General features: G+C 42.0%; 1 protein-coding gene across 1 annotated transcript in view; it reads left to right on the top strand.

Moving 5' to 3' along the window:
• The window catches only part of PDIA5 (protein disulfide isomerase family A member 5), a 99,066-nt gene extending 85,285 nt beyond the window's left edge, over nt 1-13,781 (top strand). The window contains exons 16-18 of the mRNA XM_042877978.1: nt 933-1,003; nt 9,526-9,660; nt 12,565-13,781. Of these exons, the coding sequence (XP_042733912.1) occupies nt 933-1,003; nt 9,526-9,660; nt 12,565-12,645 (287 nt within the window). The 3' untranslated portion in view covers nt 12,646-13,781. The remainder of the gene's footprint in view (nt 1-932; nt 1,004-9,525; nt 9,661-12,564) is intronic.
• Nucleotides 13,782-24,572: the final 10,791 nt, after the last annotated feature.

The following is a 24,572-nucleotide window of genomic DNA, read 5'->3' as shown; positions in this document are numbered from 1 at the left end:
TTGAGAGCAGTTCAGATTTATCAAACAGTAAGCCTCACGTTTGAGATAAGAACACTCAAATCTGAATGCTGAATCAAGAGAGCTGTTCCTGTTTCATGTATGTGTTTTCTTTTGAAATGTTTGAGTGTATTTACTGTACAGGAAGGGACAGAGTGGCCCTTTGTTCAGCACTGTATGGTACCTGCAGGTGTCGGGCAGGCTCCCCCACAGAACTTTGGAGTTCTTGCTTGCTGTCTGTAAAACCTTTCTGGGGTTGCCCATTTTGTGATAAGTGGGAGGAGAATCAGGAAGGCCAGCAACAGTCATCCTAACCCAGGACTGAGCTCCTCCCTGTACGTGAGGATGTGCTGCCTGTTGGACTTGCTCTTCCTCACCCTTGTGATCGCAGTGCCTTGGCTCTAGCACAGGCAATTCCCAAACACATCCAAATGCTCCTCATGGTTTTTAAGACAGTTTTTGTTCCAACAACTTCCTTTCTAAATTCCAGCCTCCTCCTGTTCACCACAGAGCTATCTTTATTCCTGTCTCCAAATGCAGTTGTATCTGTGGCAACAGCAGTTATAGCCTATGTGGTAATACCCACGAGGAAGTACAGAGCACGGAAATGGTTTATCTGTTTGTGGCTAGTGATGGTTCAGTGCTCTTAACTGACTGGCTATGGGGACTGGCCCCCGGTACCTAAATGGGGACTTAATGTAAGTATATGCTTATATTGCTTGCAGGATTTTAAACACGTGCTTGAGTTCATGTAGCTGGAACACATGGTTTGCAGATGCCTAGTCCTGCTCTATTCCTCCCACAGCTGGAGAACTCTCATCTAGAATTATTTTTAATACAGTTATTCCCCTAATTCACCTACATGTCTTGAGTTTGTCATGGTGTCTTAATTACAACTAACGTTTGTGTTGTTCTTTTCTGCTCATGTCAAACAGGGTGCCCTCACTGTAAAAATGCCATTCCACATTTTACAACTGCTGCCGAAGTCTTTAAAGAAGATCGAAAGGTAACTAATTTGCTGTTGATCATTTTGGAGATATTTAAGAACTTTCCATCTGTGCTTTGCAGGCTTTACTTACTGATGAGGTGGTAGGCTTGCAGGTAAAATTGCTGTTGAGCTAATGGATGTGTATGTGCGTCTCAAGGGCTGTATCTTTTGGGTCAAGCTGATTTACACTTCAAACAGCTTCTTTGTTTTCTTTTATTTGTTTTCTTTTATTTGTTTTATTTTCTGTTCAGTCCTTTGTGCAAGAGTTTTTTTCTGTGAAGCGAGGCACATTGTTTCTCAGTGAAAGATTAATAAAAGATAATTAACCCTTGCTTGCATAAATATATTACATTCCTGTTGGTTAGCTGGCTTGAGTCCGGGATGTTATGCCCTTCTTAAGGGCCTTCATACTTCTGCCTTGAAGGTTCATCTGATGGCCAGAGCGCAACATATTATTTCCATGCGTCAGCTGAGCCATTTTAACTGGGGGCATGCATGTCTGGGATTTAAAAAAAAAACAACAAACTGAGCCACTGGCTTAAGCAGATAACTGCTCAGAAACATGCTTATTATCTCTGTGAACTGTATTTCATTCTGATCTCTGTTCTAATGCCACTGTGGCTCTGCGTTTGGCTATGGCAGGGAAAAGGTTCAATTCAGTAGGGAAATGAAGAGGTAATTTTAAAACAGTTACACCCCTACGAGTCTGTCTACTTCCACAAGGGATGAATTTATGGTGCTTTTTTCTCTTCCCTGTGTGTTTTTTTTTCTGTAGCTCATAGGAGCCTCATATTGTCAAGAAAGAAATCATTTCTCTAGCACTGAATGCATCAAATCAGCAGTCCCTCACTTACATCCTCATGCCCAGGTTGCACGTGGAAGATTGAGAGCCATGCAGCTCTCACTTCTCTTACTGCTGTAAATCAGTGCCTTTTGGTTTCTTATTTCTTCCTGAGATCGCTAAGAACGTATCCTTGTTTTCCCACCTTCCTCTAGTTTCTTCCTAAATTCATTAAAATTTCACCCAGAGGAGATGAAGCAAATATCCCACACAATGTGAAGCTTGTTTATCAGAGCCCCAGGTTGTATTAGCAACCGATGTGAATCATAGCACGTTATATTGGATGTTATTGGACATAGAGGTGGTAAATGCAAGTTTGTGAAGCTTTCGGCTTGGACCACAGGTTATGAGAGGGCTCAGAGCAAAGCTGTGGTTGGTGGTTACAGTTCTTGATTTCAATGTAAGGCTGAAGTAGAGAAGTATAAAATGTAATGAGTTGGAACAGGAGGGCCAGTAGGGAATATGAGGACTGGTGCAATTTTGAGGAGGTGTGTGCAGTTAGGGAAAATGATGTTATTCCACCCTAGTGACTTACGAAAGTGCCAGGGATTGATTATCTGGGGAACACTGTTGAACTGTGTACAGCCATAACCTGACAAGGTTTCTTGCTTCCAGTAGTTGCCCTTGTGGGAAAGAAAACAAGTCTACTTAAAACTTAAAGGTGCCCAGCTGTTCCCACAAGCCATGCTGGGCAAATCCCTGTGTTTCAGACTGACTGAGCCTAAATGTTTCGCTAATTCATGCTTCTGTGGGGTTTGAAACTTCTCTAAAAATAATGCTTAAAGAGAAGTGCTTTTTCCCCCAGAAACATAGAAGAATTATTAAGTGTATTCCTTTTGAGTCTGTAGTTCTGGCTCCTGTCTTGTCTTTTTTTTCCCCAGAGGGAGATTTTTTTACTTTACAGGAGTAGCATTTAAACTGTATCTTCTTTCCAGCAGGGGTGGTCCTTTAATTAAACATTTAATTCTGCAGAAGCCAAAGAAAAATGAAAAACATTCCAGCTGCAAATGGTTGGAAATGGTATCTTAACAGGTGTCCTCTGGGAGACTTTGCGTGTTTACATAGGAATTTTAAAGATGAACAGAAGTCGAAGCTGCTAAAACCTGTCTCTGGCTCTTGGGATTGGCTGTAACAGGGTGATTTTGGTGCAGCATCCCCCATAGGGATGTGTGTGGCACTGTGTGCTTTTAGATCATCCACATTGCTGGAGTCAGAGTTCAGAAACACTGTGCTTGGAACTTTGGCTCCATGTGTCAGTTTGGTGGCTACATCACTGCTGGTGGAAGCAGGGATCCTGGGTGCTGGCCTAAGAGCACAGCCCTGGGTGTAACCAGGGAGGGTTCTTGCAGAGCTCAGGCTGCCTGCATGGCTTTCTTGGCCTGAAGGCATTCAGTGTCAGGAAGAGCAGATGTGGGACAGGCTGGTCCAGTGAGGCATCTAGCGTGTTGCTGCTTTCAGTTATTTAAAAAGAAAAAAAGAAGGAAAAAAGCCATGTGGAATATTCTTGCCTTAGGGGGATGTAGCCTTTGCGTACAGCTGCTAGGGAGAAAGCCTTTGGCCTCTGTTTCGCAGCTGGAGTTTTGGCAGTGACCAAAACCAGAAGATGCACATGTGAGGGTTGTTGCTTTGCAGAACAGATGGAAGATGTGCACTAACTGCTCTGGAGACTCTTGAAAGGGCACCAGCTAAATCTTAAAAAATCTGCATTCTGCCTTTTGGCTTATTGGAACATTCAGCTTGAAGGAATTGATTTGTAATGCTCCAGTTTGGATTAGCTGAAGGAAAGATATTGACTCTTCAAGCCCTTTCAGTAACAAATCTCTGTCACCCCCCAAAGAAGCTGCTGTTTGGGCAGTCTCCTCCAGTTCCAGAGAAGTCTGTTCATGTATAAATGCATTGACCCAGATCCCCTGCAAATGGGTTTGTACTGAAACCACAGTAGCAGAGATTGCTGGAAGGACTGCAGCTCCTGGGCTGAGCTGGTGTCCCAGCAGGGATCTGCAAGTTACAGTGAGACTGGTGAGTTCCCACATGTGGTGAGCACTGGCTTTGAGTTGCCCGTTTTGAATGTGATGATAATCATGAAAACAATGTATAGAGCCACAGAATGGCTTCGGTTGGAAGGGACCTTGAAGATCCTTGAGGTCCAACCCCCTGCTGTGGGCTGGTTGTCCCCCACCAGATCTGGCTGTCCAGCGCCCATCCAACCCAAACTTTAACTCCTCTAGGGATGGGGCACCCATAGCTTCTCTGAGCAGTTTGTTCAGCTGTACTGTCTAGAGTTATCCAAATGTGCTAAATATATGAGTTTGGCCAAGAATTTGATCTCCCTTTGCTTAAAAAGAATGTGTTGAATTTCTTTTTAATTAGGCTCATTAAAGATGGTGATGTTAGCACTGTACATTTTGGTGACTTCTAATGGATCTTTCCTTTGCAAATAGGCCTGCTTTGAGAACAGCTGATGAATTGCAGCCATGGTAATGCTGCTGTGGTACATCAGGACATCCAATAATGAATCATCCATTCACGAGGCCATTTGCATTGAAGGCAATAGCTGAATCTCAACAAACTTTAGCAGGCTAGTTCATAACTGTTAGGATCCAGAGCAGGTAATATAAATAGAAATTGTGGAGTAATCATAGAGAAGGGTGTGCATCTGTCTTGCTCCTAGGTACTTTTAAGACATTTGGCAATAACAGACTTTTTTTTTCTCATAATCAAGTAAGTGTCCTATGGAATTGAGTGTACTTTCAGGCCATTGCTTAGTAGCATTCTTCTCCATGTTGCAATTTTAGATTTATTTTAATTTTTTTAAGCTTATCATATATCATTCCTTCCTCAAATCAATATTCAGTTATTCACTTCCATTTTCATAACAAGAGTCAATATTAGCTCCAGCAGAGATTTATTCCTTGAATCAATAAAGCAGTGTATGGCAGCGCATATTTTAGCAGGAGGGAGACTGTGATTGCAGGATATTTTTTGTGTATCATTGTATAGCAACTGGGAGACAAACAGTTAAAATGAAAGGGGTTTAAAAATAGAAAGGAGTTACTGGGGGGTCAAGGAATCCCACTTTCAATTTTCAATACATCTGCTTGAACCATTAGCTGTAATTTTGTTCCTTAACTGCAAGATCCCCCTACAAGAAAAAGTTGCTTCCATAATCCTTTTGGAAGGGAACTGTGGCTGCTGGTGTATGATTAGATGATACTGCAAATACTACTTCCACCTTCTAATACTTGCACAGGGAAAAGCAACAAGAAGAGCATCGCCCCTTGACAATTCTATGATTGTTACATTTGAGGCATGTGGAGATCAATGGTCGCACTTTTAGCATAACTCCACTTCTGCTTAAGCACCTCACTGAAAAGTTCTGATGTTTACAACAGCTCGACACTCCTGATCAGAGCACTTCATGTGAACAGTGTGCCATGCTCATTTCCCTTTTTAAGTGCTCTTTTGAGCTGGATGTGCATTGCTCACATTTAAATGCAGTGCAGAGTTCAACTTGTGACTACAATTCAGTTTCTGCTCGTTTGGTAAAACCATAAAATGTTGCCACGGGACTTATCTTTTGAGATAAATATATTTTCTAAGTGTTGCTAGAATCATAATAAACTTTACCAGCTATGGAACAAAGGAGAAATTCAGAATATCAGAACCTGATATTACTATTGTTGTTCACACTAAGCTGGTGTTATTAATTATTGTTATAAGCTGCATAGTAGCTGTGAGGAACTACCAATAACATCAGGAGGACTGGACGTGTTGTAGGGAATTTCCTCAGGCACTGAGGTCTTCTGATTGACTTTCTTCTCATTCAATGACTATACTGTTCCTACCACAGCTACTGAACAGGATAGTGATAAACCTGGGCAGCGCTGCCTCTGGAGGGAGAACTTTTGTATGATGACGTGTTGTCAATATTTAATGCGGTGCAGCTTTGGTTTATGGGGAATCCATAACCCCATGGAGTTTTGTGTGTGCTGCAGGTAAAGCAGTGTTGTTCTTGTTTATATATTTCAAATTTTTTTTTTTTTTTTTTTTTTTTTTTTTTTTTTTCCTCCGGTGAAATTCTCCCTCTGGTCATAGGAAAGTTAGAAATGCTCAAGAAATTAAATTTTAGCTCCCCCGGTCAAAAACTCTGTAAAATCCATAAAATCAATCTTGTCTTCTGAAAGCTGTTATGCTGCATTCTTTTTATCATAATGAACATTCATAGACACACCTGAGCCTTACCCCAGCTCTTCCTGGTGAGGAAGATCACAGATTTTTCACATTTTTTTTCCTCTTCATGATGATACATGTGCACATAATTCATGAGGGTTGATGCCAAGTGTCTTGGCTCCTGGATGTGTATCTGGGATGTCTTATGTCAAATATCTGAAATTTCTGGTTAAATACAGTTGTTTTTACAAGGTGAGGCATACGGATTTTGCTAACCCATGCTTTCCAATGAACTTAAATGAAGACTGGCTGCTCATAGTTAAATTTGAACACTGTTTCTGAGAGCAGCGTTCCCCAAAAGTCTCTCACCTGAGAACCAAATGTTGGTGGAAATTTTTCTGCACTTGTTTTTTCTGACTCAGTTTCTTTCTGTAATGACACAAAAGCTGATCTTTGATAAGATTGAGAATGAAAGCAAAGCTTCTTGCAACTTGTGCCTGCTCACTTGAGCCAGGACTCAAGCAAAGACCTTCCTTTGGAGGGCTGCTGTGACATTTCCCTATGGTGGTGAGCTGAAAACTACTGTCAGAAATTGAGCTGAATATTTATAGTGCATAAAAACATTGTCAGAATGAAACAAAGGGGTATTGGTTCTGTCTGCTGAAATTCTGATATGTTGTGGAGTTCAGTTGTCTGGAGTTGATGGAGTTGAGAGTGGAATCAGTCCTCAGTCAAAGACTGTGGTTTGCTACAGGTATGTTCCAGTGTTATTTTTCTCTTGTTGCAGTGTACTATATTTGATCTTCCACTGTGAGGCAGGCAAAGCAATTAGGAGTGTGATGCTATGGTAATAAGTGCACAGAGATGGTAGCAGCCTCTATATTTAGGCTGCCTTCACGTTTACACTCTAAAGTAATCAGTCAAGCTTTCCTAAGTACCCTTACTCAGCTGCTGTTGGCAGCAGGCATTTGAAATCCGGCCCCACGATGTAGACTTGGGAATTAGACATCTCTCTGTGAAATTTTGCTCAGGTCTGCATGAGTTATGTTCCTTCTGAAAATTACCATTTCTCTCCCTGGCTTTAAGAATAACTGAGCGTATGCTCTGAAGAGTTGGGCTCAAAGAGACGTTTGTAGAGCGGCAGTGAGTCCGTGGGGCCATGTGGGAGCCTGTGTTAGGAGTGCTTCAGGGTACAGCAGTCCACAAATGTGTTCTCCAAATGCTGCTCTAGATGCACATGTCCCTTGCTGTTAGGCCTGCTAAGGTAGCATGGCCATTGCAGTCATGTTTATGCTGGAATCTTTTTGCTTTACTTCATTGCATGACAAACGCGCAGGTGGAGCACCTTGTGCTGTAGAGGAGAGCTGTATTTCAGGCACTTACACATTGAAACTCAGGAGGGGAATGGAGTAAATGCATGCAGTTAATACAGTTGCTGTTGGTAGACACAGTTTGAGCTGTTCACAGTTCCTTCTGAAAACATGGGAAAACAAATTACCTGATTTGGAGGGACCAGCATGACCACACGTCTTGGTGGTGCTTTCACACAGGCTGCCCAGAGAGGTGGTGGAGTCACTGTCCCTGGAGGTGTTCCAGAAGGCTGTGGATGTGATGCTGGTGTTAGTGGGGATGGGTTGGGGTTGGACTGGATGATCTCTGCTAACCTTAGTGGTTTTGTGATTCTCTGATACTATGATTATAGCCCTTCAGTCATCTGATTAGAGGCATCAAGTAATGCTATTAACGATGAATGCTTAGTGCGCTGCATTCCTTTACCATACCTTCTCCTTGCTGAGATCTATTCTCACAAAAGCCTTTTGTAAAGTAATGGGGTTCTTTGCTCCAGCCAAAGCCAGCCTAGATGATTCCAAGGAGGTGCAGATAAAAGGCTTCTCTCGCTGGCAGCATACTAAGGACTAGTTTTCCTAATCTCCAAGGCTTTGTCTGAGAACAGGTGGATCATCAGTTGTGATAACGCTATGTCTCAGTTTGACTACTAAGATCTGGATGACTGCACATGTACCCTCCCCTCTTTCTGATTCTAATCTCTCCCTATGTGGTATTAGAGAAGTTGAGGGGGAAAGAAAAGCAGTCTTAGTTATTCTTCCTGCTTTTGGGGAGCCAGGACTTGAGTACTTTTTGTAAATGAATATTGTGACATCACATAAACATTTGTCAGCATTGTGAGGTTTCTTGTACAGAGAGGTAGCCAACAAGGCTCTAAATTTTGGCTGACTGCTAAGGTTAAGAAGACATTAAAACTTGGATGATCCTCTTCACAGTCTATTATTCCTGCCCTTTTGTATAACTGGCTCTGAAGAAATAGGAGTCTTTTCTGTTCATAAGAAAAAAAGAAAAAAGTGTGATCATCCCTGTTTGTAACAGCTGTCAAGAGCCTTGTCTGTGTAATAGTCTTACAAATGTTCTAAACAGTAAAGCAAACCAAATATTTAAGGTAAGAATATTATGTACCTTATGTGTGTTTTCCATCTGAAGGTAGACTCCAGTGTGAGCCTACTGAGCATTGTTTCGTCAGGCTTTGAAAGCCAAAACAAAACAAGCAGGTTAATGAAGTTGGCTTTTCCATTCTCTTTAATTGCTGTTAGGTTAATGAGATGGGGTCTTTGGACAGCTTCACCATGAGACTGAAGGGCATTGTGGCATATTAAGTGATCTTTTAATTATGGAAAAACAGTTCAGCTGCAGCCTCAGAGTCACGCAAGCACAAGGTATTTGGTCACATTGTTTGAAGGAGGCACTTGTAGTGGAAACCTGAAGACAAGATGTGTCTGCTATGAAATTAGCACTTGATACATCATAACCCATGACTGCAAAAATTATTCTTCTAGTTTGTAGTTTTTTGACACAGCTTGTGCTTAAATCTGCTTACTCTTCAGCAAAGTATGTCATGGGGTTGTGAAGGCAAGCAGTCGGTGCTCAGAGCCAGAGCTGCTTCTCACCGCACGGTCGGTGTGAAATGGCAGCAAAGGGCTCTACTTCTTTGCATTACAGCCTGTGAACTGTGTTTTGGTTTAACATGAGAAATGTTAAGTGCAGCCCTTTCTCAGTACTTCACAGGTTCGGGTTCCAAATGTCAAATGCTCCAAACTGGAGTTAGCTTGAGCTGGTGCTTGGGGGCTGCGCTTCCTCGTGTTCCCTGTTGAGCAGGCAAGCTGCATCCTGCTCAGTTGTTTGTGTGACAGTAGCATCTAGAGGCTTCAGAAGGAATTAAAGCCCATTTTGCTAATGACTGTGCCTACATACAGCCCCTGCCTTAAAGCATAGACAAAAAAAGAAGACATGGGAAAAAAAAACAAAACAACAGATGAAAGCAGGCGAGCTGTGCACAAGCAGCCTGCTTCCCTCCTGGCACTGCTCAATGGACAGGACTCCTGGACAGCACTCCTCTGCTGTGCTCTTGTCAGAAGACATGAGTCTCTCCCAGTAGTATGTATAAGCTGCAGCAGCATCCTGACCGTGGAGTCTTGCTTGGTATTCTGCTGCCTCATGCTGATCTCTTGCATTGCAGATCGCCTACGCTGCGGTGGACTGTGCCAAAGATCAGAATCATGACCTGTGCAAGCAGGAGGGAGTTGATGGCTACCCCACCTTCAACTATTACAACTATGGGAAATTTGTGGAAAAATATACTGGAGAGAGAGGGGTGAGTAAAAGCGAATCATCACCTGATAAAGGGAGGAAGTTCTCTGCCTGCCTTGCAAAAGAATAAATGCTGCGTGGTAAATTTTTTATCATACTGAAAGAATGTACTGCTTCTGTTACTGACACTCACAGATGAATCACTGCATACCGCACCACTGTGCATTTCTGCATTACAAAAATATTTGGTTTATTTTGGGAATATGAGGAGAGGAAAAAGAAGATTTGGTAATGCTTTGTTACATATTTAATTTTTTAAGCTGAAATCCGAAGTCAGATTGCTCTGAGAGAAAGTGGAGTTGTATTACAAGGGCTGCTGCTAGGTGCAGAAATGCCAGAAGATACAGATCTTGCTCCTGTCACTTCTGGAGCCAGTTCATGCATATACTGTAAACATGCTTCAGTTCTACCAGGCTGCCAAACAGACCATTGGTTTCACAGCAGGGACAGAGCTGTCCTTTGGAGACCAGAGGAAGCTAAATGTCTCATTCTCACTGGGTCATACTCAATCGTGTAGCTCAGGATGGATAGTCCAACTGTGCCATCTAGCCAGCGGACTGAAGTTTCATCCTTTTGTCCTGCTGTGGCCATCTAATTATACGCTATGAATACAGTGAGCAGAAATGGAATAATGTGTTCTGTAAAATGCCTGAAAATAAGGAACTGATGTGGTTATTTGTGTGTTGTCATAAGGATGTGGAGAGAGGTTACTTCTCAGCAGTGATTGATTGCTGAGAGAAGCTAAGGTCTACAAGAAAAGACCCTGGGGTCTTCAGGCTATCCAGTCATTTTACTGAAAGAGCCCTTTGTGAAAGTCATTGCTGCTGTTACAGTGTTTTAGTACAAATGTTTAGTTACAGTGTTACAGTACAAATTATAGAGGAGCATGATGGGAAAAAAGTCAGAATCTGAGGTTCTGTCTCAGTCAGGATCTTAGGGAAGCCTTCATGGAGCTTGGCTTCCCTGTTTTCTCCAGCATTGGGACCACAGTAATTGCCAGTTTGAGGAGCTGATCCAGGCCTTGTTATGGATACTGTGTTAAGTTCAGATTGGGGATCTTTTCTTAAATTGCAGAATCACAGAATGGCCAGGGTTGGAAGGGATCTCAAGGATCATGAATCTCCAACCCCCCTGCCATATGCAGGGCCACCAACCTTCCCATTTAATACCAGACCAGGCTGCCCAGGGCCCCATCCAATCTGGCCTTGAACACCTCTAGGGATGGGGGCATCCACAACCTCTCTGGGCAGCCTGTTCCAGCACCTCACCACTCTCTCTGTAAATAACTTCCCCCTGACATCCAACCTAAATCTTCCCTCCCTCAGCCTAAAACCATTTCCCCTTGTCCTGCTGTTATCTACACTTTCAAAGAGTTGACTCCCCTCCTGTTTATAGGCTCCCTTTAGGTACTGAAAGGCTCCAATTAGATCACACTGCAGCCTTCTTTTCTCCAGGCTGTCTTCACAGGGGAGGTGCTCCAGTCCCCTGATCGTCTTTGTGGCTCTCCTCTGGACCCTGTCCAACAGCTCTGTCTTTCTTGTACTGAGGGCTCCAGATCTGGACACAGTGCTCCAGATGGGGCCTCACAAGAGCAGAGTAGAGAGGGACAATCACCTCTCTGTCCCTGCTGGCCACCCCTCTTCTGATGGAGCCCAGGATACCATTTACTTTCCGAGCTGCAGGAGCACACTGCTGGCTCATGTTAAGCTTTTCATCCATCAAGACCCCCAGATCCTTCTCTGCCGAGCTGCTCTCAAGGACTGCTCCTTCCAGTCTGTAAAGTAAAGTTGGGTGCAGTAACCAACAATTAGGTACAATTTCAGCTGCAATCTTCATATTTCTAACCCCTGCTTACAGAAATGATAGGTGAAAGGAGGTTGCTGATAAGAAGAATTTAGGAAGACATGAGTGCTCTGAGACCACAGCAGTTGGGAGATGATTATCCCAGTGCCAGAAAATAGACTGACTAATACTCTGCATGCAGCCAAATATTTATTGGCTAAAATTGAATTACCAAAACAAGAACATCATGTTCTCTGCTGCTGACAGCTGTGTTCCCTTTCCACCTCTCAGCCCCATGGTCTTCTGCTTCTACAGCATCAATTAGGTTTTATTATCTCCAGTGGTGGCAGTGCTTTGTGCAGTGCCTTCTGTGGAGCTTCCAGCTCTGTTCACACATCTGTTTCAGTAACAAAGCATTGTTCTGTAAGGGGCTTCTCATGAGCACGATGGCACCTTTTGAACCACCTTAGCCAACTACCTTGTACCTTCCAAAAGAAAGCACTCGACAGCTTTAGAAAAACAGTGTTGACACAGTTGTTGAAATACAAAGGTTGATGTCTAAGCATCCAGATTCAAAATTTTGACTGTAATTTTCATAATATTTTGAAAAACTATAATTCCCTTCATCTGGATAGTGAAGGAGGAGAGACATCATTAGCAAAACTATTATGGGACGAGGAGCGGTGACAAATATATGTATAGGCAACAAACAATCCACAAACAGATTTCAGAATGGCAAAAATAGCTTACAAGTAAGGCAGGACAGTTCTTTGAGCAGTTTCAGCAAAAAGCATATGTGGCATTTCTGGGGGCAGTTTTCAACCTTCTGTGACTGCTAGGGTCTTTCTGTGCGCCATCTCTTCACAATTTCTTGTGGAAAATGGTGAACTGTGGAATCTCTTTGGATTTTCTCCTTGCCTTTTAGCAGAGCAGCACAGGGCCAGAGTACTGCATGATGGAGCAATGCAGAAGCAATAACCATTCCTTAGTTGATAACGTGCCAGCTTCCATTGGCTGTTGGACACAGAAGCTAAAAGTGTTCTTGGCATGCAGTTCTGGTTGTGGATTTGTTAAAATATATATATATATATATATATGACCCATATATTTTTTTCTTCTAAAACAGGAGGCCGGATTCACCACTTTCATGAGAACCCTTAGAGAAAGAGACCATGAGAGAGTAGGAAAGAAGAAGGATGAATTGTAATGTCTGCCTCAAAAGAAGCTTTCCGCTGCACTGTGAATGGTTCCAGGTCTTTTGTTAATGCACCTGAGACTTCACACGTTCTCAAGACAGAGACTTTTTTTATAAACAGCCATGGCCATTTTGTACAATTTTGAAATAAAGTGAAACCACTTGATTTTTAAAAGGAAAAAAAAAAAATTAGAATGTTGCCATAATGTTTTAAAGAAAAACTTAGCATTTTCTCTCATGTTGTGAGAGTATGCCCACTGACACTCCTATGCAATATTTTTGTAGTCTATAGTGTGTCTGTAGGTGTTTGATAAGGTGGTTTTTTTTAAGGGTATTGCAGTACATGTTTAACAAAACAGCAATGAGGGGGGAGAGAGGAGATGACACTTTAAAAAGAAAAACAAAAAGCAGCAGTGAAGGAAAGTGGACTTGCAAGACAAATATTATCCAAATGCAGTTTTACATTCTTTTGAAATACATACATGTTCTTCGGTGAAATCTGGGGAAACAATATTAAGGTGCTCAGGGATAGATAAGGTGTTTGAATTAAGACATTATCATTGGCCAATCCAGATCTGTTGATTTCATTTCATTCTCTCCACCAGGACTGTTTACATACCTCTATAGAATGTATTGATTTAATTGACTCAAGTATCAAAAACCTACAAAGCATGGGTAAAATTAAACTAAGCCCTCCTTTTTGACATCAGTATTGACAAATGCCTCTGTACATTATGGTATGAGTAATGATCTTATGGGATGTGCAGTTACCCTTGTAGGGTACACAGCCTTCCTTCAAGTTTTGACTGGGCCATCTGAAACATTTGCTGAAAATGTTACATTTAAATGTTTTGATAAATGCATTCTACTTCTGATAATGCAGTAATTATATATGTTTACATTCCCAAAGTTTATCCACGTTTGTATGTTGGAGAGTTTCTTTCTGCTCTTGAAGGAGTTGCATACACAATCTGTTAGACAAAGCCATCCCTGTAAAAGCTGGATTAGCAGCAGTTGACTTGTTAACACCTGATTTTTTTTTTTTTTAAAAAGACATTTTCTGGAGGTACTTATGGCTTTCACAGGAGGGGAGCAAGAGAGGAAAGAAGTTGTGGTTCACTACAAATAAATCTGAAAAAAGAAAGTTACTTTTATTGTTGATCAGCCTTGTTCAGATTCCTCTGTGTTGGGCTGTCCAAGAGAACAACCACAGGCAGTGGTGGAGCAGGCATCTGCAGGATGGATGCCCACTCTGTGCTGGGGATGGCGTAGTGTCTGGCTGTGCCAGGATCTGCATCCATCCACCTTCACACTCAGCAGCAGACCAAACAGCTTTTCGCAATGAAGCAACACGCCTCGGCTCTGTCACCTTCCTTTTGCTCCTCAGTCTGCCTGTTTCATTTTCTGTTTCGAATGTTTTAATGGACAGCACATCACTGTGCTGCCCAGGAGGTTCATGGCAATTCACCTCCTTTCTGGATCTGTTTTTGTCCTTTCTCTCACCCAGTGAATGGCCCTGTGTGGTTGGCACTCGTTAGGCTGCTGCAGCCTGCTGCAGCCAGTAGTGAGTAATCTGGAATACCAGTAGCCTGATGGCCTTGTATGGTAGCCAGCTTGTTAACTGTGACTTAAATTTAAAACTGGTGAAGCTGTGCCAAGTATTTTCCCTTTTTAGGCACCTTCAGTCTCTTCACTTAGTCAGCTGTCTGGTCATAGCTAATATCCTAGGGTGAAAGAAGCTTAATTTATTAAGTCTTACTGTTTGTTTTCTTTCCTGTTAGCAAGATGCTTCATGTTGCATTCTGTGCTTTTGCATAAAGTCATGACAGTTTTCTCCAAGCCAGCCTCGTGCTTGGCAGCATGTGTTCCACCCTGCACTTAACAAGTAATACGTACTGATGCCATTGGATTTGAAACAGGAATTTCTTTGCCTACCGGCAGACAACTGAGAACGATAGTGCAGAACTTCCTGTGATGTTTTTGATCTCAGAGTCAAAGCAGCTGGCACTAAAGAAGGCAAATGGTCTCCAGAACTGCTTGTAGGCTGTGCCTGTGTTTGTGCTAATTGCTGAGAAATGTGGACTTCTTTTGAAGGAAAGAAAATAAATCATTGCTTGCCAATGGTGACATCACTTGTCAGCATCGTTCTGAATTGCAGGCTTTAGTAAATGTTTAGGATAGGACAATTGCACACTGTGCTTCAGACCCGTAATTCCTTACAGCTGGTTACACCATAATAAAATTTAAATTAGGGATTCTCGTTTTTCCCTTCGGTCTTTTGTCAGTTACTTCTTGGCCTTGGGCTTTCATTTTTTTTTTTTCTTGGCTAATCATGTGTTAATGCACAAATATATTTGTGAATAATTTACCTTCTGTTATGAGGTTGTGATTCATCTGGTTTACAGCCTGAATTTATTTATTTTTTTATTTTTTTGAAAAATCCATTTTTGAACACCACAAACAGTTACATCAAGTGGCTGACGTTAGCCTTAGTTACTGTGAGCCACAGTGTGCCATGAGCTAGGAGCTTTACTTCCAAGGTCGTTCAATTAGTAAAACCAGGTTTACAGTCAGTTACAGTGTTGTAATTTCTCATGTCTCCAGTAAAGCAAAAGTTAGTATTTGTATTTGCTGATGGAGCCAGTTTGTTGATATTTGTGTCAGTCAAATTAAGTTGAAATTGATTATTTTTACATGAACTGTGAATCAGAAGTATCTAATATGTAAGAGCTCTTATTTTGTGTGAAATGACTAACTGGTCCAACATGCTCAGACTTACCAGCCAGTCCTGGGAGATGCATGACCTCAGCATTTGTAATCACATAAGAATTTCTGCCATGATTCAAAATGGGTAATCTGATGTTTCAAATCATGAATCATTTATCAGCAAGAAACTTGCTGATAACAAATGGTTTGGAGTGAATCAGAGTGTTCTGCTCCGGATGAGTTTGGTCTTTCAGCCCTTCTAAGATACCTGACATCTGCTACACAGTTAATCTTAAACAGATTGAATCTTGTTGAGGAAGAGTAAAACCTGTACACCAGCAGAGGTGTGGAACAAGGGGTGTGCATGGCTTCATTCCTCAGCACTGGTTTGGACAAGATACAATAGCCCACTGGTCTGGCTAGTCCTGTTGTTAGACCAAGAAATTATAGGCAGCAGGAGCAAATATTTATGCAGACTGGTAGCAGCTGCATGGGAAGTGGTTTCCTATCTAATGAAAGATCCTGAGACATTGGATTACTTTCATCCCTCAAGGGAGTGGAAAGGGAGTGAGACAAATCTATAATGTATGAATACACAGACGTGTGCAAGTCAGGTCGGAGTCCCAAGTCTGGGCACATGGTTGCATTGTTGCCCCCTGCAACCCCAGTAATGGTTTGGTCTCTTCTTCTACGGAGTTGTCCATCCATCTCTGACCCAATAAATATCCTTATTTCTTTAAACTAGAGCAACTCCTCCAGATGGGACTAGAACAGACTTGCTTTTTGATCGGAATGAAGAACAGATGCCCAGGGAAGTGGTGGAGGTTTTCAAGAACCATGGAGATGTGGCACTGAAGAACATAGAAGGCACGGTGAGGATGGGTTGGTGGTTGGACTGAATGATCTTACTGGTCTTTTCCAACCTTAATGATTCTATGATTCAAAGAAAAGCAACTTAGCAGATCTTCATTTCCTCCTTCTCCCTCCTGTTGAATTGCATTCTGGATCTGATAGTCCCATTGACCCCTAATGCCCTCATAACCAGATGCATTTGTGTAAAACAGCCTTGGGAATTTCCTAAACTCCCACTCAGCCCAAATTAGGCTCACACATTTTGCTGGCTTAAATGTCTCTTAGCAGCCATCCAGTAAGATGGATTGATAATGATGTTTTTATAAAAAAAGAGAGATTAAACATAAATACTGTATGTTCTCACAGTATTTAATTTGGGAGTAAAAAAGGAGATGCAACTCCTGTATGAGTAAGCTCTAGGTGAGTGCTTCCAAGGGAGCCTCCTTTCAGATGGGATTGCTTCCTGGATGGTTTTACTGTTTAAAAAATTTCACTGCTTTTCAGGGGAAAAGTCAGGACTGAGTGACTGAGTCTGTAAGTCTGTTTTCCTTTTAAAAATAAAAAGCAAAATTGCTCTCCGTATTCTTTATAGTGTTATGTTAAGAGAAAGAAATGTTGCTTTTATGGATTTCCTAGAATAATACTCAACCCCTGCCAACTGCATTTTACAAACTGTGAAGCAAGCCATTTGCTCAGAATGATGCTCAGCGGAGCCGGGACTGTTGTCCACGTGCATCTCATTTTAATTTAATAGGCTTACTTCAGTGTGATTGGGTCTGTAATGTTACACTGGGATCTGCAGGAGTGCATTCTGGAAATGGGAAAAATGAGATTTATCAGCAGGTGCTGAGCATTGGGGCCAAACGCTGGCATTCCTTTGCCTTTGGCAGCCCAGTATCAGTGAATGCTTGGTGCTTTGCTGGAAGCAGCAGAGTTGAGCCCCAGGGGTGCAGCCCTTTGGCTGAGGCAGTTGTGTACAGAACTGACTGGAAATCTAAACTCCCTGTTACTATTTTTTGTGGCTTGTTATGAGAAGATGCTGTGTTTTCTCTGTGCATCCTGCTTTTATTTACTGTCTGAGAAAAGAGAGTACGTGGGTGTTTCTAGAAAGGAATTCATTACCCTAATGCTAGCCCATGGGTGTCCAACCTTCTGGTTTGCCTGGTCCACATTGCGTATCTAGAGCCGCATCTACAAAGGTTGCTCCAAACTTAATGCCTCCTAATTATTTCCATGGAAACTATAACTGATACAAAGAGCACAGTAACATTATTTAATAGAGCAAATTCTCAGCTACAAAACACAATTTTTTTCCATGTAGTGACCACCATTAGCTCTGCATTTTCACCAGTGATGAACAAGAGCCTGCATGCTGTGCTCATAACAATCTGCACCAGCAGAGGAGACCCACTGCTGCTGTCACCGCTGCTGAAACACATCACCCACCATCTCTGTGTGCTCACATCCACTGTTTGGTCTCCAAAAATTTTCAGCAAGCATCAATAGATGTCAATGGTTGCAATTTTTTTAACATAGAAAATGTAAAATTAGTAGTATTTGTGAACTTGTTTTTATGTAACTAAAGCATCAGGCTTGTTCAGTGGCAGTAGTTACAGTTCTCAATGAGCTCTCAGGCGTTCATCAGAGATTTTTGGTGAAATTTTACTCTTCCCGTGCTTCGTTCTCAAAACCAGTTGTTCACAAATGTACATACTGCCAAAAAGTGATGACATGAATAAGGTGTGATTGTGAAGCGAGGGATATTTCTCTCCGGTAAGAGAGGACTTTTAAAAGTATGGTAAAGAGACGTGATCAAATTTTTGATTGCAACTCTATATGTTCCTTTTGAAAATTCACAAGTGATGTACTTAGGAAAATTGAGTCACAAATAAACCAAAAAATTGATTATTTTTTCACTAATCTTGAAACCTATTCTCAAATTCCTTTATCAAAAGAGGAAGCATGCCTGCATATTTTTTTCACAGGACCATGTTTAGCCAATGTATTAAAAAAGCTTTTTTGCCATAACGAGCTGGCACTGGACTGCACCTCATGCCCTGTCTCAGAAAGCATTACAGTGCTAATTATTCTCATTAGCTTTCGGACACTGATAATTTATCCTTCTTACTGCTCTTGAATCACTCAGTAATGAGCACCAGTTAGTCACATGTGGCAGATACTGCTCCCTCCCTCTTTACAACATGATTCCTTTCAAGCATTCATCACAGGAAAAAAGCTCCTATACGAACAAAATCTTTTCAAATGAGTCTCTGATGCCCCGCTTAAGTGGGTGTCTACATTGCAGGCATGCAGAAGAGCCTTCTTCATTAATAAGAGCAATTCTGCGTGAGCTGATTAGCTCTTGCAGCTCATTTGGTAGCAAATGTGTAAATCCGTCACACTCTAAATGCCAAATATGTGCCGAGTTCAATGATGGAGAAGGAGGAAATGTACAACAGTCGAGGCTTTACTTGCAAAAAGAGGACCTTACCCCATGCATTAGATTGGAGCTCTGGATCTGTCTGGAGCACTTGTCATTCCTCTGCTGTGTCATTTTTTTTCCTTGCAATATTAATAATTCTTCCTGCTGCTCTGATGGTCCTTTAGCGTGTGTGGGTGTTTAATTTTGTCCCTAACGTTTGTAACAGACACCTGATAGCTGGTCTCAATTCCCATAAAACAACAACAGCCGAATCGACGCAGCCTTCCTTGCATCGCCCATGAAACCAAATTAATCAGTTGCTAGCGCTGCATTATTAATGGCTCAGTCACCATCACTTTTCTTGTCCTTTTTTGTTGTTGACAAACTTAGGAAGAGAAAGGGGAAAGAAGACTGAGCAGCCAGTTACACAACTGGTGCTGTAGTGTTCCTGCCGATGCAGGAAAGGCACTACAAATTCATCGTACCTGCACAGAGAGAAGCTGGCTTACTGCTGCAGACAGTGAGTTAATCCAAAAAAAAAAAAACCAAGAAAATTGGCCTGAAAAGCTCATTTATGCATGATTTTATTTCTTTTCTTGCTGAGAACCTGCAGAGCTAACCCAGCTCAGAGGCCTGGACCTTCTGGCATGGGGCAGCTGGGCACACCCCACTCACTTTCCTCTGTTAATATAGGGGAAACTGTGGCACGGACCCAGCTGCATCGCTGACCAAAGCAAGATTTGGGCTCCGTCTTCTGCCATATAAATCATATGCGTATATAGAATCATACAGAATAGCTTTGGTTGGAGGGTACCTTAAAGATCATCTCATTCCAACTGCCCTGCTGTGGGTAGGGTTGCCAGCCACTAGATCAGGCTGCCCAAGGCCCCATCCAACACAGGCTATGGGGACAGAGCTTCCCATGTCCTGAAGGCAGGGGTTCTGCAGGCTGTGCAGGTGGCTGTGAGAGCTGTGAGCTGGTTTGGGGCTTCTGGGATGAGTTGGGGCAGGAGTGAAATAAGGCAAAATCTCAGAACATCTTTTTGGTGAAATGTTCAGTGGCTGGCTAGCAACAGCCCTCCCTCACAGCTGCGTGAGGCTGAGTGCTTCTTCTCTTCACACAGCATTTCTGTTCAATCAGACATCATGACTGCCAGCTTTATTCTCTCTTTCCAGCAGCTCTATTGCTGGAAGCCAGCTTTCTCCAAGCTGAGCATAAACTACTGCATACAGGATAACATTTCCTAGGAAAATGTGGACTGTTGTAATGACCCGCATCATCCTATAATCTCCAGGTTGCTGTTGAGGAGGAGTTTGCTTATGTTCCCTGCTCCCTGAGCATGAAACAGGGCAATCAAGACCAGCGTTACCTGTTGCATCTCCAGAATGTAGCAAGACCTCTTAACCAGCCTGGAATCTGCTTACTGTAGCGAGAGCAGGGACAGTTGTGCTTGGGCTGGCCTGCAGAGGGGATGTGACCTTGGGGACATCATGGAGAAGACAACTTGGGCTGAGGACAGTTTTTCCTTTCCATACTGTAAGGAGCTGCCTTCAAGGTTGCTATTCTCTGGTACAAGGGAGGAGAACTGGTTCATTGGAGAGCTGGTGCAGAAATACAGAACCTCTAATTTACATGGTGCTGCTCATTCTGGCTGATCCCTTAGGACATAGGAGCCCACCACCTGCAGGAGATAGCACAAGAATAATAGCATGACTCCTTTCTTTCCTCACTGCCACAGCCTCCCTTAGGTGAGAGAGCGGAATAAAAAGAGGGACTACAGAAGCAGCAGTGGTAGAGTTCACCGTGTAATGAAGTCATCTCTTTTCAGTGAGGTACCACGGTATTAGGTGCAATAGGTTTATTTTGGATAGATGTATAATCTTAATTGTTGTGTGTTGTTTGCATTGTAGTCTCAAGATCTAGGTCCTCATTATGCTAGATGCTGTACAAATATATGAGACTGTCATGCATGGAAAGGCTTTTATTATGTAAATAGTCAGGTTGGGAAAAAAAGAAGTGGTGTTATCTGTGTTTTACAGATGAGGCAGTGAGAGGAAAAAAAAGGAAAAAGCATTTTGCCCAAGGACATACAGTCTGTGGGTCAGTGCTGGACTTGAAATTCAAGTCTCGATTTAGTTCCTTACCAGCTCTTCTTTCAATTTGGGTACTGCGCACAACATAATTAAAAATAAAAATGAAGCACAAAGACAACAATACCATGTGTAATTTATCTCAATCTGGAACAATCATTCAGTACCTCTGGGCCAAATCCTCCCCCACTCTTCTCTGTTCTCCAAAACCTGTATTTCTTTCACGCCTTATACCTGTCATCACCTTACAAGTCACGTTACTGCACGCTTTGTTCTCTGATATTCTGCAACATAAATCATGTTTCACAAGAAACCTGCTAGGGAAAAGGCTCTGTTCCATATGGGGCCATGTCCCATTGGCACAGCCCACTCCATTTATATTCCGAGCCTTTTTAGGAGTGTTACTAGAAGTAACAGTTCTAAATATTTAGAGTAATAAAGTAGAAAGGATGCATATGTGCTTCTGCCAGTGAATACAGCAAGGCATCCAGTGTGCTTAGCATCACTGCTCAGCTCTACCTGCAAATTCAAAAATGCATTATTGATGTAAATAAATAATCCATACTGAAGACGAATAAAACATGGATTTCATTTGGAAGGCAGAATGCATTTGCTTTGTGTATATCAAGGCTTTATGCCAAGCTTTAGGAAATAATGTGGAGGGAGAGAAATGTAGAAGTCACGACAGTCAATGGAAAACAATAAAACTGAATTGGTATTTACTAAGGCTAGATAATGCCAGACTAACTCAATAGCTTCCTCTGATACAGTAATTATTTAACTAGACAAGGAAGGAAAATCTGTGTCTGGACTTCAATAAAGCAGCTGATTAGGAGCCATGTGTAAAATTATATCTCCTACCTGGGGAAGTCTGAGATTTATAGAGAAGCTGAAAGGCAGGCAGCGTGCTAGGAGAAGCTGAGGCATATCAGAAGGGAATCATCTGGAGTTCCTAACAAGTCAGTCTTAGGATTGATTATTATTTAATATTTCCTTAATGACCTAGGTGGAAAACAGAGGCGCCTGATAATTAAAATGTCTTGAAGTCACGTGGCTAAGAGGCATCATTGGTGCAGGGAACGTTCAGAATGCCACACAGCAAGAATCCAATGTCCTTGGTGAGGGAGGTGACAGCAGAACAACTCCTGCAGGAAACAGCAATGGCACAGAAGTGTTTGTCCTATATAGTGTGGACCAAAAGGGCTACTGAAACCCTACAGTGCAGTAGGAGAAATGCTAGCAATAAAGAAAGGGAGTATAAACGGCCCTGTATAGGACCCCAACGAAACTTTGTGACAATATGTGGTCCTGATCAGTTATGTTAAAGCTGGATTCTTACAGAAACCAGCGCAGAAAAGAACTGCTGAGATGACAGGAGACTGAAGGACCTCTTAGGGCATGAAAGTGACTGCTCATTCAGCAGCAGAAGCCTGAGGTGAGAACTGATTGCTCTTTATTAACTCACTGGTAGGGGAAATACTAAAACTAGGGGGCATGAGAACAAGCGAGAATCAATTGCCACGAACAACTTGGGCTATCAATTTGGTGTTTTTCATTTACGTATCTGGTGAAGGTGTAAAAATTATAAGGACAAAAACATACCTGGTTTTAGCTCAGAAAATGTTTTACATGGATTATTTGATACAGCTGCCTGCGGTAACTGGGGATTGGATTTGATGACCTAGAAGTTCCTGCTGGGCCTATGCCATAGTGTATTCCTGTGTCTTAGTGAGTTTCTATTACCATGAGCTATCACCTCTATCTTACATCAGAAATTGCAGTACTTACTAATCCCTCCAGTCCTAAGAAACCTTTCTGTCCTTCTGAATTAAATTTCAAATAGAACATCCTAACTGTGGACTGCAAAGCCATGCGTTTGTTTCCTGCCCAAGTAAGTTTGTTGTGGCTTTTATCATAAAAACTAATTTCTTTAGGGATTAAGGGCTCCTTGAATATGAACTGGAGTGTTTATGGCAAAACTTTACTAGCAAATAATTTTCTTATTTGTTGTAATTCTTTAAATGACGCTCTTAATGAAATTTTTGGTCTCATGAAGTGATCAGCTTGGAATGACTTTCCCTCATATGAAAATATTTAAATACAAACAAAGTGTGCTAATGTGTTCAGTTACAGTCATGCAGGGAACTAAAGGGATTATGTGTACTGGGAGTATATTCCTGCAGCTTTCCAGAACAGCTTCTTCTCCAGGGAATAAAGCAACCAGAAAACCCCCAAGGAGAGACTGCTACGGTAGGGATGGCTTGGGACAAGAGCATCAGAAAAGCGCAGTCGTGTTATTTCCATAAGCCCAAAACGCTGATAAAATAAATGCTGTAAATAAAAATGCATTAACAACATGCCGCTTTTCAAACTAATTGAGATGCAGCACGAAGATTGCTTTTCAGCAATACAATGTTCTTTATGCAGGAGATCATGCTGGGGCCTACTGCAACAAGAACCATTGGGATAATGCTGTTTTGTTCTAACATCTGCATTTATTAGCTTTGAGATACTTCACTGTGACATTATGAGGTGTAAAGCCCTCAAGAATTGAACACTGTTGTTGCATGAAAGAAACTCTTTGGCTATCACCGGCCCTTAGGATTGAATCAGCAAAGGAGTATTTAAAACAGAAGCAAAAAAAATGGATATTCTGATAGTTTTTATGACCTTGCTCACACTTCTGTTAGTGAGAAGAGTTCATCAGCAAGGAAAGCAATGTCTCTAGTGTTAATTTTCCTAACTTCCTATTAGTCATTCAAACTAAGAAGATAACCTTAGCTCTTGTGATCATCTTGTCCAAAAGCTTTCAAATCAGATGCAAACCTTTTTCAGAGCACAGAGCTGTTAGAATATCATGAGCTCCTAGCCTGCACTGTGGTATCAGGGGTCTGATTCATATTTTTAAGCACTGGTGATGAGGTTGGGCTGCACTGAACACAAACTGATAGACACTGATTCAATATATGTGTATTTTCATGGGAACTGGCATTATTGTAAAAGAAATGGGAAGCACAGCGTTGGATTATTAGTCTGGTTTCCAGCTAAATCCCCAGCCTGGGTGCCTCCAGCTACAGGCACCAAATAATAATATAGAAGCTGACAAAGTCCAGAGGAGGGAGCAACAGAATTATAGGGATGTTTGATAAACAGAAGTTTTAGAAAACAATGAAAGGTTTGATGAGTCTAAATCAGCAAAACCTAAGGAAGATAGTAACACTTCAGCCCATAAAAATGGGTTACAAAGTGGATTAGAGATCTGGTTTATTCTGCACCCACTGTGGAGCAACAAAAGCAATAACCAGCTTCTCCAGGGAGCAACTTCTTTGAGCTAAAACCATCGGAACTCATCTCTGGTGTTGGTTTTTCTCCTGCTGGCTGATGACATATTCAGCAGTTGAATGGCTTCATTTTGCTGTACCCATGCACCATATTTGGCACCAGTCCTCTTCAACTTCTGGCTGTCCATACCCACCAGTGCACTGCTCCTGATCTCTTTCTCTCTTCTCCTTTCCAAACGTCTACATTCCTTCCCTTGATTTGCCTTTGCACTGGTGGAATTTACAAATCTCACTTTTATCTGTTGCTGCAGCTTTCCCTAATTTATTCCCTGTGTGGTACTCCTCTAACAATGTTTTACTGCTTCACTGTCTTAGGGGAACCAATGGGACGAGAAAAAAAGATATTTTAAATGTATCTGGCTCATTAGCTATGCACATTCTTGAATAACGGGTACGATTTAAGTTCACCATAAGAGTTGGGAGTGCTGGAGCTGTAACTTTACTTCTGCCTCCCTCAATGACCTTGTGCAGTTTGTTAAGCTCCCAGAGCCATGCTCGCCTAAAAATAAAGAATATTACCTTTTTTT

Source organism: Lagopus leucura, unplaced genomic scaffold (assembly GCF_019238085.1).
Source record: "Lagopus leucura isolate 7727_CA_CO unplaced genomic scaffold, USGS_WTPT01 Super-Scaffold_100019, whole genome shotgun sequence".
Classification (NCBI taxonomy): Eukaryota; Metazoa; Chordata; class Aves; order Galliformes; family Phasianidae; genus Lagopus; species Lagopus leucura.
Note: the sequence above shows the minus strand (reverse complement) of the source record. Positions and strands in the feature narration are given on the sequence as shown.